At 47.7% G+C, this 18334-nt stretch overlaps 1 protein-coding gene across 1 annotated transcript in view; it reads left to right on the forward strand.

Moving 5' to 3' along the window:
• The first annotated feature begins 1975 nt into the window (after nt 1-1975).
• The window catches only part of LOC126524304 (TWiK family of potassium channels protein 7-like), a 282791-nt gene continuing 266432 nt past the window's right edge, over nt 1976-18334 (forward strand). The window contains exon 1 of the mRNA XM_050172645.3: nt 1976-2621. Coding sequence (XP_050028602.2) covers nt 2162-2621 — 460 coding nt within the window. The 5' untranslated portion in view covers nt 1976-2161. The remainder of the gene's footprint in view (nt 2622-18334) is intronic.

The raw sequence follows: 18334 nt of genomic DNA on the forward strand, positions 1-18334 counted from the left end.
ATTAGCACATGAACGGCGTAGGTGGAAAAGTATGGGAGAGGCCTTTGCCCTGCAGTGGGCGTAACCAGGCTGCTGATGATGATTATGATGGTGATAGTGATGATGACCCGAGGTATTTCCTGGCCCTGTATCGCCACTGTTTGTTCATGTTTTCATTGAATACCATAACACCTGATTTTCTAACACTAAACTTCAAACTGAAATGGCTGGCTTCCTGTCCACAGATATTAGCCAGATGTTGCAAACAACTTTGCTTGTTAGCTAGAAACACAATGTCGTCCGCATAATATAAACCTGGAAGGTGCTGCTCTACTACCGTACCCGCCTGTTTGTATGAGAGATTAAACCCGATATTACTTCCTTCTAGCGCCCTGTCCATCTTCACTATGTACATCATAAACAGGAGTGGGGATAAAGGGCACCCCTGCCTCAGTCCCTTGTTGACATCGACTTTCTCCTTGCTCCTCATCCCTTCCCATTCAACGCAAACTCTATTTTCTAGGTAAATCTCTCTCAAAAGCTGTAGACAATCGTCACCTAAGCCTTCCCCTTTCCTCAACAGCATGGCGAGCTGTCACGGTGTTGTATATGCTGCAGTGGCTGGGCAAAGATTACAGCACAGCACTGCTGCCCAGACTAGATGACAATAAATATAACCTAATGTCTGTAAATTATCAAGTTCCGGGGGAGGCGGTGTGGCCTTTTGAATAAAAAATGGCGACCGTGAGCTGGTAGTTGCAAAACGGGAGAGTAAGCTAGCTGCTCCGCAGCCAGTTGTGTAGGTGCGCCAAATTTCTCGTGACAGAGCCTAAATTGCCGAAATATGGGTTGCATTGCGGTGACCCAGATGTATGACTGATGACGAGGAATGACAACGTTATTGGATGGAAATTGGCAGGTAGCAATGGTAGAAATGTCAGTTGCTAGGTGCCCTATAACTGCTCACAACTGCTCATGTAAGTTGTTCCTAATTTCTTTTACAAGAAGATCGCTGCGCAGTTCAAAGTAATTCACAGGTGCGTTTAACGCATGTGTCCTTTTCTGTTTCAGCCACTCTTTCTTAATTTTTCACGGACTATAGCAAACATGGAGACGCATGCAAAGTCAGTAGATCTGTCCCGTAATCACTGCACTTGCTCTCTCCGCTGTATAGCGAACGAGTTGAGCGTTTTTCGCGATGTTGTGAACGCGTCTACCCCGAGCCGTCAGTGCAACGCATGCCTTCGCGCAGCGCTCCTACGTCGGAGACAGTCGCGCTCATTTCCCGAGCACGGCGTCTGGTTGTTCAACGCGCCCGAGCTGCGCCCCGTTCGGTTCTTGCTTCGACCCGATGTTCTTCCGGCGCGTTTAAAGGACCGCGGCTGGCCGCTTCTTCTTTGCGCTTTCTCGACCGACCGGCATTGAGTCCGCTCAAGGGTGCGCCTTTCATGCCGATATATAGGAGCGCAAGCTTGCGTTCCGTTTGTTTGGACGGCCGCACGACCCAGAGATAGGGACCGAGAGGAGGTGGTTTTGGAATGGAGAGTTCGAGGAGCGCCGATCGCTCCCGCACCGTTCCTCCGGGCCGGGTCTCTCGGCCTGGCGCCCGGGGACGATGTGGCGGCGTCGACGGCCGCTGACGTCACAACCCCGAAGAAAAAGCTTGCTGCCCCCTTCGCGCTTCTCGTTCGCGCACTCTTTCACTTTTCGCTGGCGCCCGCACGAGCGCGCCGCTGTGGGTTTTAGATGACAAAGCAGAGTGAGACAACCGAATTGAAAAATTCCGAGAACGATGCTCGCTCGAAATAAATTTCCCCACCTGCACATGCTGCGCCACGTCGCGGTGCTTTTCCAAACGACGCCTGCACTTGGGTCACGCGCGTCTTTCCGTTCCCGGCGCCGTTGATTCTGCTCCACGACGTGGCGCTGCGATAGGAATTCCGTCCGCCGGCGCTTTTATTGCGAGCGTTTGTTAATTTCGGCAGGCCGCCGCGGCCACGGTGTTCGACGCGCGAGCTCGCCTTCCTGTGTTTCCCCGGCGGCGGGAAGAGCCCGGTTCGCGTCGCGCAGGCGCGTAGGCGCTCTGCGGCGACGCGCTGCCCCCTCCGGCCGCAGCAGTGCGCAGCCATGCTGGCCGGCTCATGGACGGGGCGACTGGCGGCGCGGCCTCGCTGAGCAGCCCATGGAGCGCAAGCGGTCCTCCCGCCGGCATCACCACGGAGCCGGCGGGGCGGCCGCGTCGGCCGTGGCGCCGCCCGAGAACCGCTGCAAGTCGTGTTGCCGCAAGTTCACCGCGTTCCTCTTTTCACACGTGGGTCTGTGCGCGCTCGTCGTCGGCTACAGCATCTTGGGCGCATTCGCCTTCCGCGCGCTCGAAGCGCCCTACGAGGTTGAGAAGGCCAGTCAGGTGATAGCCATGCGCCGCGATACCGTGACGCGCCTGTGGGAGATCACGGACCGGCTAAACGTGCTCTACAAGGAGAACTGGACAGCCGCGGTGTCCCACGAGATACTGGACTTCCAGGCGCGGCTCATAGCCGCCGTTAAGGACGGCTACGACGGCAAGGAGATTGGCACGGGCGGACAGCAGTGGTCCTTCTCGGGAGCTTTTCTCTACTCCCTCACTGTCATCACAACAATCGGTGAGTACGCAGTGCACAGGTTTGACGGGTGCATCACTGAAGATTGCTTCGTCTGTTTACCTCATTGTTCTTCATTCCCATCAAAGGGATTGTTTTTATATGTTAGCGCAGTGAAATGAGAGCCAGTCTTTTTGCCGCCGCACTGAGATGATATGAGAGACCCATGTTGTTTAGTGTGGTCACAGGTGAATCCTTGGAATAAGTGGTTGATGTCGCATTAAGAAAGCATGCACGCTTGTTACGTGTCCACTCGCAAATAATAATCTCCTGTTGTGGATCGATTTCCGGACCGTTTAGTCGTTGATTTCTTTGACCAACCCGTCAGGCAGCCGGACGAGCCGGTTGAACAGTTGCGTATTCATCAAACTAATGGTTCCTGGCCATTATCGTTACATGTGGACACTTGCGGCCATACGTGTCTCAGAAAGACGCTTCTCAAGCGTATTCGCAACGACGTACATAAAGTGTAGCAGTCTATCGCAGCACGTTAGGAAGTCCGCGCCGTATAACAGAATTTCTTCCTATAGCTGAAAAAAAAAACAGGATAAAAGAAATCTTCACAATGTCTGCCTCAACAACAGGTGTCCACTTGCGATGGATGGCGCTAATAGCGTTTTCAGCAATGTACAGGCTTCCTGGAGCAGCTGGCGACTGATAAAGGAAAAAAACGTAGCTTGAGCTGTTCTGGCCAATACAAGTAGTAATGTCTTCTTACTGAATGATTATGGATAACCCCAGGAGAGTATTTGCAGTCGTCGTGTTCAAGTATCTTTCTCCAGTACCAATGGTTCATGTGGTACGCGTTGAATCACTATGCACTTGGCAATTAGCCTGTACGTTAGACTGCACGTCCTGTCCAAATGTGTACATCGAAGCGACCTGAAATACCTGCTCCCATCGTCTCTGTGCAGGTATTAAACAACAACGATGCACTTGCTGCACCGTAATTTGAATGTCTGGAACTTAGGAAAACGTCCCTAAGGCCGACACAGAAACGTCAATATTCAATCCATTCCGCATCAACGTAACGATACACCTTCCAGAACTTTCAGTCGAGGCTATCCATTTCGATGACTATTCTTTTGCCCGTATTTTCTCCACCAAGCGCCCCGCGCTATTGTCTTGGGGCCCATTATGCTGCATATCCACGTTTAGGCTACTCACCTAATTGTTTTACCCTACTTACGTAAAACATTTTCAGGAACTCACTGCGAAGGCTGGCATACTTTTACAGAGAAGGGGAAGCGCGACCTTCTGTGTTATTTGCTGTTCTTGACCGCTGTTTCAAATGTAGCTTTGGGGAAGTCTCACAAGTGATGGTGGGGCCTATGGTTTCGTCTCACAGACAGAAGCGACAGTGGGAAAAAGGGTGCTATGGCCTTTTCGGCCACTCTATGCATATAGCCCTATCAGATAAGACGACTTTCTTTAGTAATTGTCATGTAATAAAACGAAGAAAAAATATATGTATCATCATTCCACAATATTTCGGCAGTAAACGACGTAGCTAGGATATACACGGTGAATCTGCTTAACTGGCACCAACATCTCTCGTTAAGGATCGGCACATTGTAGCAAGCCTTCTCAGAAACTAAGGCATGGTATGCGCATTCCGTCAGTGCTAGTTGAAAGCAGGAGAGGCCTGCGGATCGGTCTCAGTTGATTATGAAAGTTTTGTAAATTACTTAATTTGAAAAATCCTATCAGGAATCGTTCGAGTATACTTGTTTTTGCTACTCTACTGCAAACCTTTTGCAGGAATGCAGAAGTCACTTTTTACGGCTCTTTGGTAATGATGCAGGAAAAATGAGGCGTGAGGGTGTGATTTCCTTCTCGAAACTGGTGCCGTCGTGCGAAATCGCTCCAAGGGGATACGCCTTCGAAGACACTAGCTACAGTCGTAGATTAAAGGGACACAAATGATTTCTTCTGCATCAGTAAATTACCATTCTACAACACCAAAAACACCACTCTTGCAAGGATAAGAAGTTTGTTAAGCCAGAAAAAGGGCAAGAACGAAATACGGGTGGCGACGCCTACTTAAGTTTCCGCAACTGGGGGCTGTGACGTCTTGGATTTTGATGGCATCTTCTAGGGCCTACTAATTATGTATAGCGGTACAGATTGACTTCATTGTGTTCTAAAGGAACCAAATATTAAACATGGCAAGTTTCGGGAACCTTTATTCAGCCAACGCGGCCCAAATGCGAAAAGATACTTTGGAATGCCCGACGTCACTCTGACGTACCTGCGCTGGGGTTCCGGCGCGAAATTCAAATACTGATATTTGGACCTTCATTTTCTCATCTAATAACCAAACATTTTTTTTTAAATTACTGCCTGCAGGGTTCTGAAACAACGCTTCATTAGTCGAAACTGATTTATTGTTTCGCTTTAGTGTCCCTTTAAGATATGTGCTGTAGATTAATTAATTCGAATGGTTATCAGCGTAATTACGTCAACTAGTTAATTAAGCATTTTAATTTTTCCTAGAGGTGATGTCCGCCTCATCGAGTAATTTAAGCTAAGGGCCAGATTTGTGCTATTTGCCACAGGCGATATAAAAAAAAAATTCGTGCAGCTAAGAAAAGAACACCTTGTATACTACTTTCTGTTATGCAGCAGCCAGAGCGTAACACTCTCTTTGTAAACCCTAAGAATTACTTTCGTAGGTGATATTTTCCAATGTGAGGCTTATAGCGCGTGAAAAAGACAAGGACAAAAGTGAGACGTGACACGCACAGGCGCTAACTTGCAACAATCTTTATTTCGAGCAAGGGATCCATACATATATACCAGTTTTCCGCGTACATCCTACATGCGCTGTTTGCAAAAAAAAAAAAAAAAAAAAAAAAAAACCTTACACACCATTGCGCAGGTACGATAACTCTTTGCGGGAAAAGGCAATCGATGGTTTTGACACACAGCTATCCCCAAGCCTAATAAATCATTTCTGCTTCTATAATTTCGCGAGTTATCCTACCTCGGGCTCTTCCCACAATGGAGCAGTCCCTGTATGGTGGAGCACGCGTCGAGTGGTCACCATCATCCACACCGGCAACTGCACCTGCAATGCCTGCAGTGGGCGTCAAGGAACCCACCCCGCTTTTCTGCTACATTATACCGGTGTTCCTTTAAACGCTCGTTGAGGCACCTTCCGCTTTGCCCCACGTAGTTCTTCCCACACTTTAAAGGAAATTTGTAAACAACTGCTTCCACACATTCAACAAACGGTTCATGGTGTTTCTTTTTGCACGTGCGCTTATCAGAGAGGCCTGGTCTAGTTAGTCTGCACAGACATTGCAATTTTGTAGAAGCTGAAAACACAACTCTAACATTCGCACGTTGACCTATTTTCTTTAAACGGTGCGATAGGCCGTGGATATATGGGGTGACAGCAATGCTCCTCTTATCTACACAAGGCACGCTGGCGGAATTCTTTGATAGCTTCGACTTGAGCAGACCATCTGCCACGCTAATAAGTACATGTGTAGGGTAACCTGCCAATCGAAGATGGAGGATCTGATCCTTGATGCTTTCGGTCATCAGCTTACATAATGCGTTTGACAAGCATGTCTTTGCGATTCCCCTCTTAACCAATGTAGAGTGCGCCGACTGATATGGGAGCAGTGGCTTGTTCGCGCGAGACTCGTACTTCCAGCGTACGTGGTCGTTGGAAAGTAAAAACTTAATGTCGAGAAATCGGATACTTCCGTCAATGGGCAGTTCATGTGTTACTTTTAGAGGAGATAAACCCTCGCGTATAAAGGAAAGTGTATTAGTGATAAAAAAATCAAAACAGTTAGAGCTGCAGTCAAGTAGAACTAAAAAGTCATCGACGTATCTAAAAACTTTGAGAGTCTTAAAATCTGGAAGCCGACCACTCATGTTCTTGTGTAGTTCTGCTAAGAATATATGGCTAAGAATGGGAGCTATACACGATCCGATGCGAATTCCCTCCTTTTGTATACAAGGCTGTCCTTCCCACAGAACGAAAGCAGGCTGAAGATAAAAGCTAAGAAGTCCTAAGAAATCGTCATTCGACATCCCGGTGGCGTTCGCGAAGGCAACGTTTCCAAAGGCGTCAATAGAACTCTGGACACTGGAGAGCAGACCTGAATGAGGTAAAGAATAAAACAGGTCTGTTATGTCTACAAAGAAGGCCTTAATATTCTTATGGGTTGACGACCTGAAGTAATCGAGTACCACATCAGAGTTCTTTACAAGAAACGGGTCCTGAATTGGCAACATGTTCAGCATTTTTTGAAGATACAATGCTATACATTTTTGCCAGGTGCCGTCTTCAGACACAATGGCTCGAAAATGTGCGTCCATATTGTGTGTCTTTACACTGAAGAACACATCAAGACAATCAAGCTTGCTCACACCTATCCCTTTTATAACACCATCTAAACGCAGGCGTTTACAAAGCACTCCCGTTTACACTCCCGGAGGCGCCTGGTTACCATGGGTGGATTCCCGGAGGCGCTTACTTGTGCAATCTGTAGTCTTCTGTGCAGACGAGCCAGGCGAAGCCATTCTGAGCTCTGAATCTTGCAGATCCGAATGCCATGGTTAGCTGAAGGTAGAAAGCCTCCAAATACCACTTGTCCACAGTTGCTGCTGGGTCCCGAGGAGCAAGTAGAAATGAGCCCGATGTACTCGAAATGAAAGATTGTTGCAAGTTAGCGCCTCTGTGTGTCACGTCTCACTTTCCTCCTTGTCTTTTTCACGCGCTATAAGCCTCACGATGTCTTACCAACAAGCCCAAATCACTGCTTTACAGCATTTTCCAATGATTTTGTTAATGTTAAGAAAATGTGTAAGTTGAAATTTGAGCGTTTCTGCTCCATGATACGTTGTTCTACGTGGCGTTCGAGAGACACGCCAAAGTTATAATTAGTTTCCCGATGTTATTTTAGCTTTAAGATAATATTTACTGTAGTATTAGCTGCGTTAGATGATTTTGTTGCATAACGATAGGCCATTAGTGGTTTTATGTTCCTTATACATAGGGAACTGAAATATGTGACCATGCCTCAGAATACGGTATGTTGGCACCATCACTTCTTGCCATCCTTTGAAGGATAAAGAAGTAAGAAGTTAATTTACCTTTCTACTACTCGTGAGAGCCGACTAACGAACAGTAGCGCAAATTCGATTGATGAAAACAAGTAAAACAGATTTTCTTTCGCAAACTTCTGTCCGTGACCGTTTCTTGTGGGGTGTCCGCTTCTGTATTTCACAGTTCGCGCTGCAACAGCATAGCATGATGTGTCCGTCATCTGTAAGACTTGCAATAAATTACTGACCGATTGTGCGGAACTTCAAAGCGACAATATTTAGTTGTTTTTGTTTCAGAATAAACAGATATTCACAGTCACAAATGGTTGAAATTTTAAGTTTGGAACAAGAAACGTCACGCGGAGATGCTGCATGCATTCATTTAGTAACGATGTTCGCTAGTAGTAACGCGCTAGTAGTAACGCCTACAAACTTGTATCACCTATATTTGTAGGCTGCACGATCAGCCTCCGTGATAGCTCAGCGGATATATGTGCCGTTGCAGTTGGACGCGGGCCGCGGCATCCGCATTCGATGGGTGTAAATACGAGAACGCTCACGTAGTTAGATTTTGGGGCACATTAAAGAACGCCAGGTGGTCAGAATCAATGTCGAGTCCCCCACTATACGCCGTGTTCACGATCAGTCGGTTTCTGGTTTTGGCACGTAAAACTACGGAATCTTTTTTTTGTATATGCTACGCCATACGGAATGACTGCGTTCATGCTTTCGCTCGTGTCTCTGTTCGCATGTCGTCATCGATATCAGTGAATCGCCTGCCCCTCTTGTCACCGGGTTTTCATATACCGTTATATGACTACTTACACGACCTTATGGTCTTGACCACAAGACACACGCACCTGTCAGCGTGAATACATGGCTGCGGCTCACAGTGACGCCGACGCGTCACGTGTGCCGCCGAAGGGGATGTGCCTCGCTGTGCTGTTGCCAGCGTGAGGAACAACTGCGCCACTCGTAGCTCCAATGTTTATGGCAGTCCTTGGCCTTCGGATATGTGACCATCTGTAGAATGCCTTTTGTGTGTGTTCTCAGCGCGCTCCACAAAAAGAAGCTGGCTAGGTCATCCACAAGGTTAGCTACATTAAAATGAATAGCGAGAGTGCAAGAAACAGCTTTTGTAAGCGCAAAGCAATCCTTCCCTATAATGCACTGCTACGACAACCGAAGTGTACTGCTGGTCATACGGTGCATACGGATTATGTTAAACCGCAGTGGAACAGAAACACTGACGGATTTTGGCGATGTGGAGTGTGTGGGGTTTAGGAACAACTGAGCGCGCTTGTACCGCCTTTGGACATCATTAGTGGCTACCAAAACAGGTTAATTTGCATGCCTCCTCTTATTACCCTGCGTAATAAAATTGTTCTAATATACATCTTGGCACGGCCACAGTATCCAAGCAAAGCTCCATGGCGATTAGAGCTATGGGTATTCCATGATTACTGTTTTTAGATCTAGGGTGAACTGAGCGAGTTAGTACGTGTTGACGTGTAATGTTTTCAGTGCAAGGGTTACACTCGGACGGAAGACCACACGACACGAGCGTGGAGTGTCGACGGAAGGTTTACCTTGGAGGAAAGGTTGAACAAAAAACCACAACGCCTCTGAATGCGCACCATTTCTTTCGGATGGATGGCATAGCCTTCGGTGCAAAAGACATAAAAAGCACGATAAACAGTATTTGCTAAAAAAGAAAAGCGTGGACTGATTGCAGTTACCCTTGTCACCTAGGGAGGATACATCTTTTCCATGCAATGTTAATGAAGGCTAGCTCACAGACGTCCTGTTCTTTGTGTGGTATGCTTCACTGATTTCTCTGCTCAGTTGGTTGTCGTGCGGGAACAAAACTGATGCACCATATAAATCCGGCGCGAAGCCGCAGTGGCACTATTGTTATAGTCGCACCACAATTTCTGCAACCTTCTGCGTTGAACGCGTCATCCCCAAAAATTTCCCCAAAATATTGTAACTTGTGGAGAGTCATCATCATCATCATCATCATCATCAGCCTGGTTACGCCCACTGCAGAGCAAAGGCCTCTCCCACCTCCAACTACCCCGGTCATGTACTAATTGTGGCCATGTTGTCCCTGCAAAACTTCTTAATCTCATCCGCCCACCTAACTTTCTGCCGCGCCCTGCTACCCTTCCCTTCCCTTTGAATCCAGTCCGTAACCCTTAATGACCATCGGTTACCTTCCCTCCACATTACATGTCTTGCCCATGCCCATGCCCATTCCTTTTTCTTGATTTCAACTAAGATGTCATTAACTCGCGTTTGTTCCCTCACCCAGTCTGTTCTTTTCTTATCCCTTAACGTTACACCTATCATTCTTCTTTCCAGAGCTCGTTGCGTCGTCCTCAATTTAAGTAGAACCATTTTCGTAAGCCTTCAGGTTTCTGCTCCGTACGTGAGTACTGGTAAGACACAGCTGTTATACACTTTTCTCTTGAGGGATAATGGAAACCTGCTGTTCATGATCTGAGAATGCCTGCCAAACTCACCCCAGCCCATTCTTATTCTTCTGATTATTTCCGTCTCATGATCCGGATCCGCCGTCACTTCCTGTCCTAAGTAGATGTATTCCCTTACCACTTCCAGTGCCTCGCTACCTATCGTAAACTGCTGTTCTCTTCCGAGACTGTTAAACATTACGTCTTACATTACATTACATTGTCGAGAGTATTCTACTTTATACGTTGTATAAAAGCTTCACCACCATCCATCTTTCCTTGCAGAAGCTTTCTGAGCTTCCTCGTTGCTGCTGTTGGCAATTTGACTGGCCTATGTGGACGCCTCTGACTCGCTCAGGCGTGCGTGCGCGAGCTCACCGCGGCTTTCTTCCCCCTCCCTCTCTCTGTCTTTCCCTCTTTCATCTCCGCCAGAGTAGGGCGGCCAACTGGTCGCATGTTTGTTAGCGTCTCTGCCTTCTTTCTTTCCTCCTCCCCCCTCGCAGTATTGGCCCGTGTTCTTATAATTTCGGCGGCATGTCACGCAGTGCCTACCGTTACCCTTTGAAGTGGTACATCGTTCGATCCATTAGTTCTCTGGCACTGAGTGGGGAAGTTGGCGACCATTTTTCTCTAAACACGTATCGCTGATTCTAGCCATTTTAGCGGGCGTCGCGGTAAACCTTTTCGAAGAATTGTCCATATTTGGTGAAGGTGATATTCGAGTGAGAGCGACGGCAGACGTCATTTCTCGCGTAGCAGTTCGATTGCGTACAGTTTGTGAAGCGCCTGCGTAAATCCGCTCAGCAAAAGGATATAAAATGTGCTGTTTTCCGAGTGCATCTTTGCTCACCCGCCTGTGCTTGCGTTGACTGAGCTTTGGTTATTGAGTTGACATTAGCATTTGTCATAATTTGCTAGTCGTTTGTTCTCTGGCGTTGTTTTCGGGGTGGCTTAGACTGTCATTGTTCTTCTTTTCGTGAAAAGCGAAGTCACTCTCGTGTTCCGTATTCACCCAGGCGCACCTGCAGATTTCCGGCTTCAGTTACAAATTTGGAAGACAATATTTGACTGGTAGTCACAAAGCTACATAGTTAGACAAGAGGATGCTTAATCCCCTCTTTCAAGAACGGCTCTTCTCGAGTTCGGCCGACTGTGGATTATCCCGACACTCCACTAAAGGTGTAAGCACACTCCGATAATGCTTTTAACTCCTATGCCGCCGTGTTACTTAAGAAACGCCCCTTAATAAACAGCCCACGCCAGAGCATTAAATAGGTCCTTAGAACACCTGGTTGCAATGTTCTCCCTTATATGTTGCCGTGGAGGTGTCATTCAAACGCAGTGACCATTTCAATCAACGGGTGGTGCGGCCATTCCCTTTCTTGTGTCCAGGGGTAGTTTTGAGATGAGCAGTGTTCTAGAATACGGGGCTTAGATTCGTGCTCTTGGTTATATTTTATTACTTAACGTGCACTAATGTCTGCGTACGCCGGACACGTCGGCAGGTGATTACCAAATTAAATTTCGCGCACTGCTACCTTGACACAAATGGTCGTCGACACAGCGAAGCCGCGCTTACTAGTCGATTGCTTCAACATTGTTACGTCGACTACAATGCGGCCGCATTCCAACAGCTTGACGGTCAGATCTAACCGGCAGTACACCTGGGCGCACACCACACGACTTTGGGCCACGGCCAGGTGCCTCCGCGTCAAAGCTGGCCACCCTTTCCGGCCCGCTTTTGTGGCATCAACTGATCCTATCGCGCAATCTTTGGCAGCGCCAAGCGTCGTGGAGTCGCGCCACATGCCGCACCCTCGGGGCGGGCACGCCACATTCCGGGGCTCTAGAGGAGTGCGCCGTCGCAGAGATTCCCACGGATATCAAGTGAGAAGCGTAGAAAACCTGCTGCATTGAGGTTTTCTTGCGAACCACATGTGTATAGGAGCAGTTATTGCGCTCTTCGTGCACTAGAGACAGCAAGACGGGCAGGCTGTCGTTGTAGCTTGTGTCCTGAGCGTGTGCTGTATATTTAAGAGTGGTCATCGCGTGACGAATTTCCTCAAACTCAGTTAATGCTATACTACCCGACCGTGTCTTTTTATGCCAAAGTATTTACACTCGTTAAATGTCGTCACGAAGCGTCGACGGTGATGTGGCGCAAATACTATAAAAAAGTGAGAATTAAAAGCCCGATTCTTAATTGAGTCGTCATGTGCCGAGAAAGATTTATTACTTAAACAATAAGAATAGCCGCGAATACAATCTGCGGTCCTAGAATCGAAGATAACGCTACTGAATTCTGGTTACAAGACATCAGTCAAATTTTACGTGTCTACAATCTGATAATAATGGACCCGCCTCTCCACTGAAGTTCCTACAGCGTCCACGTTGTTTCCGATGTAGCAGGCGCGCGTTGTGCCGAACGGTCTTTGGTGTAAGCGATAATTTGTCTGTGGCGGTCGGAGGAGACGAACGATGTGGCGTGGCAGTATTCTGCGCAGTATTGTTGTCTGCATATGCCATTCTTAAAGGGGAAAGGAAAATATTGAATGAATTCTGTTGCTCTTACGTGCCAAAACCACGATTTGATTATGAGGCACGCCGTAGTGGCTGACTCCGGATTAATTTTAGCCATCGTGGGCTCCTCAGCGTGCTCCCAATGCATGAGGCGGGCCTTTTTGCATTTTGTCCCCATCGAAATGCGGCCGCCGCGGCCGGGATCTGACCTCGCTACCTGGGGCTTATTAACAGCGCAACACCATAGGCGCTAAGCCACAGCGGTGCATAAAAGAAAATATTACGCTGAGTTACATCGACATATTAGTCGTGCATTAGCGCCGCGAATAATATGCCCAGCGTCCGTCCGTGTCTAACACCTTTTCCTTGTGTGCGCGTCCTTTGTGTTTCGCTGGTACCCCCCCTTTTCAAGTTCATATTATTCGTGTTGAAGTGTACCCTTGTTTTCTATGCGCCAGTGTGACACCCTGTTGCTGATTAGAAAATTGCCACCGAAGATCCTGCATCTGCAGTATGATTCACAGTCGCTCATGCCGAAACTGATGAGTTGACGTATTCCCCACGTGACCGTCCTCTCTGCTGTTCTCTGTGAATAAGCCAGGGGGGTATTCTGTAAGAGTCCACCGAGTGGACTCTCAACTTTGGCCGCTGCTGATTGGATACTGCTGTACGAGAGAGGAGGAGACGAGTGGCCCTAGACAAACAGCAGCGGTTGAAATGGATAGTCCACTAGGTGGACTCTTACAGAATACCTCCCCAAGGCTGACATTGAATCAGATACCATAGTTCAAAACAAGCGGCGCTACTGCGATTTTCTATTTTCTCCATATTTGTCATTTACAGAAGTTGCGTTCTCGCTACGCGTGAAGAATTTGTTGTTACGGAAGCTCAATCTTTCGTTCGGCTTAGTAGTGTCCTTTGTAGTGTTCATTTAGTGTCCCTTTAAGGACCAACGACGTCGGTAAATTCCGTCTATAGATGAATGCATACAGAGGCGTAGGAACATATCAATAACGAGGCTGCACTATGCGAAATATAGACTGACTTCTATCGTGAAAGTGTTGGTGAAGAAGGTGCCTCCTTATAATACATTGTATTACACTATATTGCTATACCAAAGGTTTCACTGATGCAGTTAGTCTTTCTTCTTAATATGCTTTTATGAATTCGCGTGCAGTTGTGTTATTGCTTTTTCCTAGAATCTTACTGTCCTGAAACTGCGATTCACATGAACGAGTGGTCGCAGCCGGCTGAGAAATGTCCCTGTTCATTTTGACGTGATAGCGTTAAGGGCCCCGTGTCGCAAAATATACTGTGTCGGCGTCCGGCGTCGGCGTCCCGTGAGCGACAATTACCCTATATATTTAGGTATGTGTATATGCCACGCCGTGCTACATGAAATGCGATATATGGGGGTTATACTGCCCCACCATTCTATCACTAAAGTTGCTCATACCTTGTCTTACATTCTTGACAAAGTTATTCCTCGGAATATTTAGAATCACAGCCGAGTAAGAAATGTCATGAAGCAAAACACCGACAGCCCATGCCTTCTATGTTAAATCTTCTCAGGCTGCCATATTAAAAGTCCGATGCAATAATAAAACCTGAGAATAATGTAATTCCTTTTGCGCGGCTGTGCACAATCTCCGGGATCGGCCCACGCAAGAGGCCGCGCTTCTACCAAAACGCTCGCCTTCGTGCATAGCGTTTTGCGCCAGCGTTTGCCGGTCAACGTTACCGTATACATAAGTTGCAGTTGTCGGGAAGCGTGAGAAGCAGTCAGGGATCTTTGAATGCTATCGCGTTCCACACTTAAAGGCGAAGCTCAGAGAAAAATATTCCGTATAGTCTATGTAAACCACGTCAGCTTTGTCGTGAAGCCACAGGTTCTTAGGCGTTAACATGGTTACGCCTACTGAAGTGCCTATAAATCTCGGAACACGACGCGGAGAGGGGCACAGAACGGAGTTAAGAGGATGGTTCAACCTTTGGCTCTTTGAAGAGAAGTGATGCAGGCGAGGCTACATTTAAATCAACTGTAGTCGGTTTGCATGCATGCGTGCGTGCGTGTGTCTGTGTGTGTGTTGGGGAGCCTATTTTACATTATGGCTTTACGTGTTGCTGCCAAAACACAGTTTAGGTTTTAAAGAACATAGTTCTATGTTTAGGGAACTTGCCGGTGGTTGACTGTTTGTAGTCGCGCATGCATCCCTAAGAACATTGTAAAGGAACTGAAATCTGGACAAGTTGGTGTAATCTTCATATTAGAACCCCAACAGACAAGAGAAGTTGAGAAGTGCACAAGTGTTTCTGCGTTTCGCTTTTTCTGCGTATCCTGTTTGTTTGAACTTTGTTCTATAGACAAGTATTTGTTTACCATGCGCCGGGAAAAGCTTCTGTTTCTCCTATGCCCCTATCGCGGGATCCTTTGCTATAACGTCATTATCAGAGAGCAGACGAGCTGGTACCGATGCTTTGTGGAATCCAATAGAGTAACAGCGAAGCTTCGTGCTTCCCGGTGAGGATATCTCGTTCCGCTGCATTCTGTTCAGCAAGTGTGCTTTGAGAGGTTGCGGTTATGGGCTTGTGTAGGCTCACACTAACTTAAGGCAACGCGGGAGCACGAAGGCGAAACAAACACGACAAATGTCGAGAAATCGGGACGACGACCTTGGAAGGGCTGTGTCCCGCGTCAGTCGAAACTGGGTTTTATTCTCTGACCCATGTATTCACTGACGTTGCTCCCCGATGGCTTTTGTAAACGTGATAACGCCGCACTTTTTGAGCGCAACTCGCCCGTTCCTGCAGCGAGCGGAGGCGGTGGTGGCGTCGCCGAGCGAATAAGCACAGCAGCGAAAGGTGAAAGAGAAACGCGCGCGACGAGCGGCGGCGACCAATGAGAGTGGCCCCTTCAGTGACGTGCGCGCGAGAAACTGGTTTCATGCGGGCTTCCCCTCCCCCACTTGCTCGATGCGTTCTCGTATCTGACCTCAGCCGGACCGCTCGTTTCATGCTACTGTCTTCTCGTGTCAGCTCTCGCTAGCGCTTGTCTGGTTTGCTTGATTTGGTCTGGTTCGCTTTTGTTTAGATTGTCGTATGGTTTGCTATTGTTTTGTAATCTGATTGTATGCGCGACGTGAATTATGTAGTACTTTCTGGAAGCCAAGCAGCACTAGCGATTACACTGGAACCCTCGATGAGTCATGTATAAAAGCATACGTCCTTGACCCATAGATCCGGTTTTCGACGATTGGCGACTCTGTTACTTATCTCTCGTATAGTCTTTGCTTCAAGATATCGCGAAATTAAAAGACACATAGACCTGCCCTCAAGTTTCCCATGAGGGAATAGCGTAATCGTCGGTGAATTTTGTTTCTTCGCGGTAACATCTAGTAGGTTTCGTGAATATGCTCGTGATATGGCCGGAACATTTCATCCGACGTTTCCAGCCTCGACGGGGCTAATTTATGCCTGCCGTGACGAGTGAGGGCTGCTGTCCCCATTGCGTGCCTAGTCGCCCTCCTGGCCTCGCTACTGGGCCTCACTTGGCTTGGACTGTCCCCACGGCGGTGCTCGGAAGGCGTGACCCGGACATCTGATGAGTGCCGACCACGCCATGGAGTGTGCCGCTGGCCTCCGATGGACACCACGCGTTATGACGCGTCACGACACATGGTGGCAGCACGGAGGCTGCGCGTAGATTCACGAGGGATGTTCTTGGCCATTCTAACTGCAGCCGCTAGGTCGTTTAATCAAGGGGCTTCACCTTTGTCACTGGCATCATTCTCAATCCCAGTTTTATACAAATGAGGGAGGAATTTTTGTTCGATAACTTGTTTCTTATGCGTTCTTTCCCCCCCCCCCTTCCCCCACTCATTGCACATGCGCCAACCCATTGGAACCCTCTCCAGATTTAACTAATTAACTCCATGGGGAAAATTCATAATCGCGTGGCCAATGTTGTAACATCTGCATATGATGAGCAGATGAACATAAACCGCTTAAAGGGGTCCCTCAAATTGTTACGCATTCATGCCGCCATAAGACCGCCTACGTTCTTTCCCATGACGTACGCTTAAATTTTACGGAATTCCTTATAGTTTAGAAAAGATTATAAAAGAGAAGGCTAGACACAGTCGCCGACCACAACCGAGTGTTTACTGAAACACAGAATGTACTTGTAACTAAAACAAACAGATTGCTGCACGCAACTCTAGCCATTACTTCCTGTGTGTGATTATAATTAATAAAACATTATTAACATCACGCGAATGTCTATGCGGCTCACTTTAGTTTCAAGCAAAAGTACGGAGACATGGCCGACGCAGACGTTACCTGCTCGTTGGACATGAAGATCCTCACCACGCGAAATTACTTGCATCTGCGACGACCTGTACGTTCACTGGCACTCTTTACAAATGCAAGGCAAGATTGCCGCCGGTAAAAGACTTCTAACTCTTGCTGTGCTCTCTAGCCACTAGTGTTACGGTAGCGACTTGCTTCGCCTGTGCAGTACTTGCCGCACGCGGCGTAACGCAACGCACAACACACTCTACTTCAGGCGCACAAACTTTATCGTGTCTTGTGAATGTCACGTTTGTCGATTCTTTCCACCTCACGCTCAGTCACCGTGGCATTGCGCTACTGATCACGATGTCACAGGTTCGACACCAGCAGAGGAGCCCATATTCAGACGGAGGTGCTCGTGTAACATCCATTGGGGGCACATCAGACAAACCGAGGTGGTCACGCCTGAGTCCTCCACTACGGTGCCCCCCATAACCCACTCCACACTTTCGAAGCGCTAAACGCCACAGTATATTTTCTATAATTGGTTTCTCTGCCCCCCCTTTTGCTTCAGTCACATCAGGCATTCTTTTCCGAGCTTGCTGGCGATCGAAAATGGGACATCGACGCCGTAAACATAGTGGCCATTATGCTACAGGTGTGATATGGGCAGTGCAAGGTTAGGCGATTCCTGAAAGTTTTCTTCTCACCGTGTCGGTCACGTGCGTTGATGCCTTCTTTTTTGCCCTTCGCTTTGCGAATATTCTTTTTCACGGGAGGTCAACATAACTGAGTCTGGACAACCCGCATTTTTAACCTCTCCGCCTGGGCTACGAAGTTGTGGTTCGCGGAATATCAACAAGACTTAGTACACGCTGACGTTGTGGATGACACAGATATTTACAAGCTAAACAAATGGGGAGTGACTGAACTTGTAACATAAAAGTGTTTTTTTTTTCACGGTGAGCAGGCCAAGGAAACGCGTTCCTGAAGTGAATTATATAATACGAAGGTAAAACAAAACAATGCACGTTTTCTCAGCATAAGTGGAATAAAAAAAAACCCCACGTCTCTTGAAATGGCTGGTATACGATATCTAGGTGCTCTACCTGCGTTGGACATTCATTTCTATTCGAGACCACCAGACAATTCTCTTTACGCCACCCTAGTGGTGTTACCGAATTCTCCTCCCAAGTTCAGGGGCGACAAAGCTGTTTAATAGTGGGACCGCTGGAGATACAGTATATGACGCGTGACGTTTCAGTTAAACCACTTCCGTGTCAAGTTATTGTCGACGTCAAGAAACGGAGTTTAGCCAAGTTTTAACAATTTTTGACCATATTGTACGGTATAGGCAGTGAGGGG

This window comes from Dermacentor andersoni, chromosome 3 (assembly GCF_023375885.2).
Source record: "Dermacentor andersoni chromosome 3, qqDerAnde1_hic_scaffold, whole genome shotgun sequence".
Lineage (NCBI taxonomy): Eukaryota > Metazoa > Arthropoda > Arachnida > Ixodida > Ixodidae > Dermacentor > Dermacentor andersoni.